This window comes from Palaemon carinicauda, chromosome 32, assembly GCF_036898095.1.
Source record: "Palaemon carinicauda isolate YSFRI2023 chromosome 32, ASM3689809v2, whole genome shotgun sequence".
NCBI classification, from domain to species: Eukaryota; Metazoa; Arthropoda; class Malacostraca; order Decapoda; family Palaemonidae; genus Palaemon; species Palaemon carinicauda.
The window spans coordinates 70,777,925-70,786,181 of NC_090756.1; the positions used below are offsets into that span (position 1 = coordinate 70,777,925).

Here is an 8,257-nt window from a genome sequence, read left to right on the forward strand (position 1 = left end):
CCGTATTCAATAGTCACTTTCTGATGCTGCTCTTGGAAGTCCTGACCAAGTAATACTCCTGAACATAAATCCTTCATTACTGCTAGACCCGTGGATGGATAAGTTTCTCCATTAAGATGAAGAGTCAAGTCTACATTGACATAACCTGGAGAGTTTGTATGCAAAGAATTCTCTGCTAAAGCGACGTCTTTATCAGTGGGATGTGTTGGTAGCTTCAATTCCCACGCTAAATCTTCATCTATATAACTGTCATCACTGCACGAGTCGACAAGGGCTGTCAACTTCCGTCCTTTAATTGTTGTCGAGGTAGCTGCCCGATAGAGGCTCTGAGGAAAAGAGGTACCAGCATTAGCTGCAAGAACAGATGACTGTGAGGGATCAAATACTGTAGCTATTGTAGATTTACCTACATATGTATATTTAGACAGGCACGCTTTTGCAAAGTGCCCCTTCTTGCCACATTTATTGCAAATAAAATCCCGAGCTTGACAGTGTGCACGAATATGATAGGGACCTCAACAAATAAAGCACTTTCTCTTCATGGACAGAGTAGTCGCTAATACTTGAGTTCCAGCAGTTACCTCACAGCTCTCAGACGTTGGTCCACTCTTCACATGATCATCTGTAATAAATGCATGATCCGATGTAACCACAGCAGCAGTATGCCCAACATGAGGAAGCATGTGACTGTAAAAACTAGCATTACGTTGGGCTAGGTCTAAAACTCTAGATTTACAGGCAGCTTATGACCCATAAGCTGCCTGTAAATCTAGAGTTTTATTTTCAAGAAGACGTTGCCGAATCATAGGTGTGGCCAGGCCATTTATAAAAGCATCCCTGATCAACTCCTCTCTGTATTGTTCTGAACTAACTGACTTAAAATTACAGTCCTTACCTAATTTACGCAATTCTCTCAGAAACTCATCCAAAGTTTCCCCTGCCTTTTGTTGGCGCGTAGCAAGTAAATGTCTGGCGAATATTTCATTAGGTGCCTTAACATATAAATTTTCCAATGTAGAAATGGCAGTATCATAATCCACACACTCCTCAATGTATTCATACACATTATGACTGACATAGTTCACAAATGTCCTTAATTTATTTGGGGCATTTTCACCACATTCTTGAATAAAGTAGGAAAACGTCTTGTGCCAATGCCGCCATTCCTTTGCTGCAGAAGGGAGGCTGAGGTTCAGATCCAAACTGGCAGGCTTCAATAGTTTCTCCATAGTTTAAGTTGAATAAATTGTTGTAACATTAAAATACTTGGCTGCTGTTACCTAAGCTTTATTCAACTTAAAATTCAGTAGATTATTCCCTGAAACAATCATGAACATAATTAGCAGACCCCATAATAAATGTAATACAAACTATGTTAGATCCTGAAAGTAAATCTAATTAAACCAAATAGATACAAATGGAATAAACAAAAGGAAATACAAAAGAAACAGAGAATTACTTGATAAGTCACTTTGACTGTCCCTCCATCAGGTAAGTAAACAAAGTGTGAAAAGATCACCAGACAAACGGTTCAGAGTGAGGTATGAAAGAGCAAAAGGACAAAACAATATTATAACAGTACCGTTTGTGACAAACTGGTAACAGAGGCTTTTGATGAACAGAAGTCCACAGAGTCAAGGGATGCAGCAGAAGATACGCTGCAAAAATGGGTCAGAGGTTTTCAAAAGAACACCTCTGGCCCATATCTTCCTAATGAGAAGACGAGGCTTTGTCTGTTCCCTAGGGCATCTTCGGATGCAATTGTTCCCCAGTCTCAACATGAGATTCCCCTCGTCCAGATTCAAGTAGAATCTGATGTATCCGATGCCTTGAAGGACATCCATTTAGAAGACAACATGTCAGTTGTCTCCGAGGAGACTGAACGTAGTCTCCTAGTGGAAGAACTGGAGCAAGAAACTGTCTTTCCTCCTGAAGACGACGAAGAGGAAGCCGAAACGATTTCTGTTTCTTTAGCTAAGGTGGCTGGCCCCATTCCATCGAGTTCTTCTTCTGCTCCCCAGCTAGACTCGATCACCAATACGCTGCATTCGCTTTTTTCCATGTTCCAGGACATGCAAAAGCAGTCGTCCAGGAAGGAGACTTCTCCACGGACTGAAATGCACCATCTCGTGTCTCCGCGTTTAGCCCTCAAGAAGCTAAACATCAAAGAAATTCGTGCCTTTTCTGACATCAATCCTTAGAGGTATGCTGAGCACATGCCGATGTCAGGGGGGAAGATCTTCCTCTCCGAGAAACTGGGTACTGTCCCAGTAGATGATGTGGAGTTCTGGCCCAACAAAGGGGCCTATCAGGATTGTTACGTCCGCCTGAGGACGGAACCTTTTTCCAAAGAAGAAACCGAGCCGAAATAGGTCATCATTCTGGACCTCCCCAAGGCCCAAGCCTTGTTTACCAAAACCTTGAAGGAGAGGGCCTTCTCTAGCTCCAAGGTGCCGGCTATCCGCAAGAAGCACCCTTCCTTCATTGCTGATTCTTCCTCTGCCTTCCCCTTTATGGAGAAAGGGTTTAAGGCAGCCTTGAAGGCAGTCGAGGCAGGAAAACCTTGTCCTACACTCGAGGAGTTTAAACCCTTTTCCCTTGCCCTACCATCTGACAATGCGGACTGAAGGATGTTTATAACACCTTCTCAGTCGGGAAGCTGGAGGCTGATATTGCCGGACGTCAGTTCGGTGAACACCTCCAAAAGTTGTCGGACTTTCACCTGCGCAAGGAGCAGGAGACCAAAGAACGACTTGCCACCTCTATGTCTCTACAAACCGGGTTAGAAACGATGGCAAGTTTTACCGAGACCCCATATATGTTCGTGGTCTTTGCCAAAGCTCATTTGGCAACGGTCACCATAGACCTATATAATTTCATTAAGGCCCACTGGGCTTGCAGAGAGTTCGTGTTTTCCTCGACTGCGGTGAGACACGAACCAAGGAAGATGAGAGCCCCCAACATCTGGGGAAAAGACCTCTTCCTAAGTGAAGTGGTTATAGAGGTCGTGGACAAAGCCGCAACGGAGAACATGAATCTCCTCTCCAAGTGGGGCTTGTCCTCCAAAAGAAAGTCTTACGCTGAAGAGGGTCCCAAGCCGAAAAGGAAGACAAAACGACCCAGAGTGCCCTCTGGTCCTCGACAACAACAACAGCTCCCCTTGGCCATGGTGCTCCACACGGTGGCACAACCACCCACCACTTTCCAGCTGGTGCCCCAACCAGTGGCGACTCAGTCGCCCGTCTTCACCCCAGCCTTTGAAAAGCAATCGACGACCTTTAGGCCGAGGTCTCGAGGTTCCTTTCGAGGATCCTCTAGACGCCCTTCTAGAGGTAGGGGCAACAGAGGTGGATGTGGCCAAGGAGGAAAACCCTCCAACCAGCACTCCAAGTGAGATGCTACCAGTAGGAGGGAGACTTCTCCTCTTCCCGGATCGCTGGACCTTCGATCCCTGGGCCCAAAGCCTAATCAAGAACGGACTGGGGTGGAGTTGGAATACAACTCCACTGAACTTCCCTCAATTCTTCCAACACTCAACCCTCATATTGGAAGAATAGGTTCAGGAACTCTTAGACAAGAGAGTTGTTAGGAGGACAAAGTCCATCAAATTCCAAGGAAGGCTATTCTGTGTTCCGAAGAAAGACTCTGAAAAGCTCAGAGTCATTCTGGACCTTTCACCACTCAACATGTTCATAGTGAACTACAAGTTCAGAATGCTGACGCTTGAACACATAAGGACCCTTTTGCCCAAACAGGCATACACAGTTTCTATAGACATGACGGATGCATACTGGCACGTTCCAATCAACCGGCAAGTTTCCCCCTACCTAGGATTCAAGCTACAGAAAAGACAATACGTCTTCAGAGCCATGCCCTTCGGTCTAAACATAGCACCAAGGGTATTCACCAAGCTTGCGAATGCAGTCATTCATCAACTACGACTTAAGGGAATTCAGATATTAGCCTACCTGGACGACTGGCTGGTGTGGGCAGCATCCAAAGAAGAGTGCATGCAAGCCTCCAAGGAAGTGATCCAGTTGCTGGAACACCTAGGATTCAAGATCAGCTTGGAAAAGTCTCGAATATATCCAGCTCAGAAGTTCCAGTGGCTGGGTGTCCACTGGAACTTACAGTCACACTGCCTCTCCATTCCATCAAAGAAGAGGAGAGATCTAGCGGGATCTGTCAAGAGACTCCTTCAATCCGCCAGGATATCAAGAAGGCAACAGGAGAGAGTGTTGGGGTCTCTCCAGTTCGCCTCAGTGACAGACCCAATATTGAGAGCTCAATTAAAAGATGCATCAGGAGTTTGGAGAAAATACGCATCAAACGCTCGAAGAGATCTAAAATGACTGATACCGAATCGTCTGCGATCCCTTCTCAAGCCATGGTCGGAGGCCAAGTATTTAAAGAAGAAGGTACCCTTACAACCGCCTTCACCGTCAGTCACCATTCACATGGATGCCTCGAAGGCAGGGTGGGGAGGCCATTTTCAACATCGGAAAGTCCAAAGACCCTAGTTTTCCTTTTTCAAAACCTTCCACATCAACTTTCTGGAAGCCATGGCAGTTTTTCTTTCACTGAAAAAACTGAAACTTCGCTGCTCAATCCACATCCGACTGGTATTAGACAGCCAGAATGTAATGAGATGCCTAAATCGACAGGGCTCGAGATTGCCTCAAATCAATCAAGTAATATTGGCCATCCTCCGGCTAGCGGAGAAGAAGAGATGGCACTTGTCAGCAGTTCACCTTCAAGGGTTCCGCAATGTGACGGCAGACGCTCTATCCAGGTTCAACCCGATAGAGTCAGAATGGTCCCTAGACGCAAGATCATTCTCCTTCATCTTACGCAAAGTCCCAGGACTGCAAGTAGACCTCTTCGCAATGAGCGACAACAAGAAGCTACCCCAGTATGTAGCCCCGTAAGAGGATCCTCTAGCGGAAGCAACGGATACAATGTCCCTAGATTGGAACAGATGGTCCAAGATCTACCTGTTCCCTCCAACCAACCTTCTGCTGAAAGTCCTCAACAAACTGAAATCCTTTCACGGAACGGCAGCAATAGTAGACCACAAGTGGCCCATCAGCGTCTGGTTCCCCCTGATAACGGAACTACGCCTGAAGCTGATCCCGTTGCCGGATCCCTTTCTGACTAAACAAGTGCAGAAATCGACTGTCTCAGCTACAGCACAGAAAACCCGGAACCTTCATCTCATGATTTTCTCACCTTAGCAGTCAAGAAAAGGTTTGGGATTTCAAAGGACAGTATTAACTTCTTAGAAGAATGAAAGTCAAAGTCAACGAGAAGACAATACGAGTATTCCTGGAAAAAATCGGTCACCTTTGTCAAGGCAAAGAAACTAAAGGAGATTACTACGGATTTCTGTTTATCCATCTTCATCCATCTCCATGAAAAAGGGTTAGCAGCCAATACAATTGCTATGTGCAAATCTGCCCTAACCAGACCCGTGCTGTATGCCTTCCAGGTAGATTTCTCCAACAAAATCTTCAACAAGATACAAAAAGCCTGCGCTAAACTTCGGCCCGCAGCCCCTCCAAAGCCCATTTCATGGTCCTTGGATAAGGTTCTTCACTTAGCATCAACCTTGAACAACGAAGATTGCTCTCTAAAAGACTTGACTCAAAAGGTGATATTCTTATTTGCACTAGCCTCAGGAGTCAGAGTTAGCGAAATAGTGACCGACTGCGGAGAACTGAACCTTTTTCCGGACCAAACATTTCTCGCCAAGAACGATCTGCCCACTAAGAGGTAGGGTCCCTGGAGAATCTGTCCTCTGAAGAAAGAAGCATCCCTCTGCCCAGTGGAATGCTTAAAGGTCTATCTTCGTAGAACTTCATAATTTAAGGGAGGTCAGCTTTTCAGGGGAGAAACATCAGGTTCGACATTATCCTTGAAACAACTAAGGGCGAAGATCACCTATTTCATTCGCTGAGCGGATCCAGACAGTACACCCGCAGGTCATGATCCAAGAAAAGTTGCTTCGTCTCTAAATTTCTATCAACTATATCGTTTGAAAGTCTTCGCGCTTACACTGGATGGAAGTCATCCAGGGTCTTCTTCAAGCACTACGCGAAACAATTACAGGAGATCAAACATTTTGTGGTGGCAGCAGGTAGTGTACTAAAACCTGCCACTTGATCTCTGCGAAGAACAGTGCACTATTTGGGACTTTTAGTGAAGGGTGTATATGATAGACTCTTATGGTGTATCATGTTGAGTGAAGTGTCTAGTCCATGACACTATAGACTGTTCTAATTACACGGGTGACATTAAGCATAATAGACTGACACATGTGCCATGCATATTCGTATGCAAGTGTTCCTTGTAACATCAGAATCCAAAGTGAAATATTCCATATTTCCCATAGAGTGGCTTGTGTTTCCTTTTCAGATGAAAGTTTATAAAATTTTTCTGTTATTAATAATTATGCTTTTACACAGATATTTTCAGCGAAAAAATGTGATTGATTGTAAATGTTACAACCATGATTTCTATATTCTATTGTAATAAACAATAGTAGGAATCATTGCGTCTCATTTCACCCAAATATACTAAACCATGCAATAAAGGGTGTCAGAGCATCTTTTTATCCTCTTAAATTTGGAAAAATATTCGGAACTAATGTTATTACTGTTCCAAGCAAACATTCTTCAGATACTTTGTTATGCTTTTAAGTTTAGTCACTAGTATTGACTGATTGTACTAACTTGTTTACCTCACTGAATTAAGGTTTCCTACACGAATGTAAACCTGTCTATTTGTCTCTATGAACAAACAGACTCGGGAGGTATCTGTAACCTACACAGATCAATTCCATTCAGAGTACAAACTATGCTTTATGTATATGAGGACACTAATATACAAATTTGTTTGCTAGATTGTTCCTTGAACTCATAATCCTAGGGTTTTTTCCTAGAGTCTTCCCAGACTCTTCCCTGTAGGGGGCAGGAAGCACTGACATAGTCCATGATCAGCTGAATGATGTATAACAGTAACATCAAGTGTCTCTAGGTCCAGACGACCAAGGAAAATTTATCTCGAGAGGACTGGCACTATTGAAAATCCACAGATATATTAATGCTCTGGTAAACTTCCATCAGGACGACATGGCCTGAGCCCAAAAAACAGATTTTGAGCGAAGCAAAAAATTGATTTTTGGGTGAGGTAGCCATGTTGTCTTGATGGACCCACCCTCTTTTTGACAAAGGATAATGAATTCCTCCCTAATATACTGTCTGTGTAACACCTAAGTAACGTTACAAAGAATGACTAGATGGCGCCGCGCAGAGGCGGGCTGGCGCCCAATTTCAGTACAGTAAAAGTGTTTCCTTAATAACGGCTTTCCTATAATTCTTGCCACTTTCCCCTCTCGAAGCGTTAAAACTATTAGGGATGTAGATAGCTATGAGACGTGTCAAGAATACATCCTCTGATATTATGTGATATCCCTTTCAAAATATATAAGGGATACTCACTCCAGGAGTTAGAATTCTGGATACCTTTCGTAAAATTCTCTGGGATATATCACTGTAGTCAAATATAACCAAGGAAGCTACTAAGAAGGAACTTCCATCAGGACGACATGGCTACCTCACCCAAAAATAGATTTTTCGCTTCGCTCTAAATCCGTTTTTTAAATGTTCTCCGAATATCAAAATATTTTCGTATCAAAATTTCACCACCATAAAATTTTTAATGAAACATAGTTCCAAAACTCTATGTAATCCTGAAGAAGAGTCGCGAAGTGATCTGAAACTCGTGTTGCCAACAAGCAATAAATAAAAAAAAATTTACTTCTGCTGTTATCATCGATACACCATACGTAAACTGAAAGTTTATCAAATTGATTCCAATAAAAACGCCTAGAACAAAAAGGGTAATTTATTGCAATGATAAATAAGCATTTTCTTATTAACAAGAATCAATACGAATAACAAATACAACAAATGTAACACATATAGATATAATTCCAGAGTGATATCAGAACCAGCGGTGACGTCAGACAATCTATTTAATGAAATTCTGACATTTATATTACAATGAAAAAAAGAAGATTAATAGGATTAGAGAAACTTGCAGTTCCCTCTTTATCTAGAGTATTTATAGTCATTAGCTAATTAAAAGGATAACTAAGTCTTAAAAGTCTCTTCCTGAGACTATGAAATATAATAATGCACGTGTATATTAGAATTTGAAGACGGGACGGTCAGGTATCTATATGAACATTTGAAAC

General features: G+C 43.0%; 1 protein-coding gene across 1 annotated transcript; it reads right to left on the reverse strand.

Moving 5' to 3' along the window:
* Window positions 1-743: 743 nt before the first annotated feature.
* Window positions 744-1,229, reverse strand: LOC137625651 (uncharacterized). Its single transcript, XM_068356560.1, has one exon. The coding sequence runs from the start codon at window positions 1,227-1,229 to the stop codon at window positions 744-746; it is 486 nt and encodes a 161-aa protein (XP_068212661.1).
* Window positions 1,230-8,257: the final 7,028 nt, after the last annotated feature.

What these genes read in the sequence shown, in the direction of transcription:
- LOC137625651 (XM_068356560.1), bottom strand. Translation starts at nt 1,229, where the DNA reads ATGGAGAAACTATTGAAGCCTGCCAGTTTGGATCTGAACCTCAGCCTC.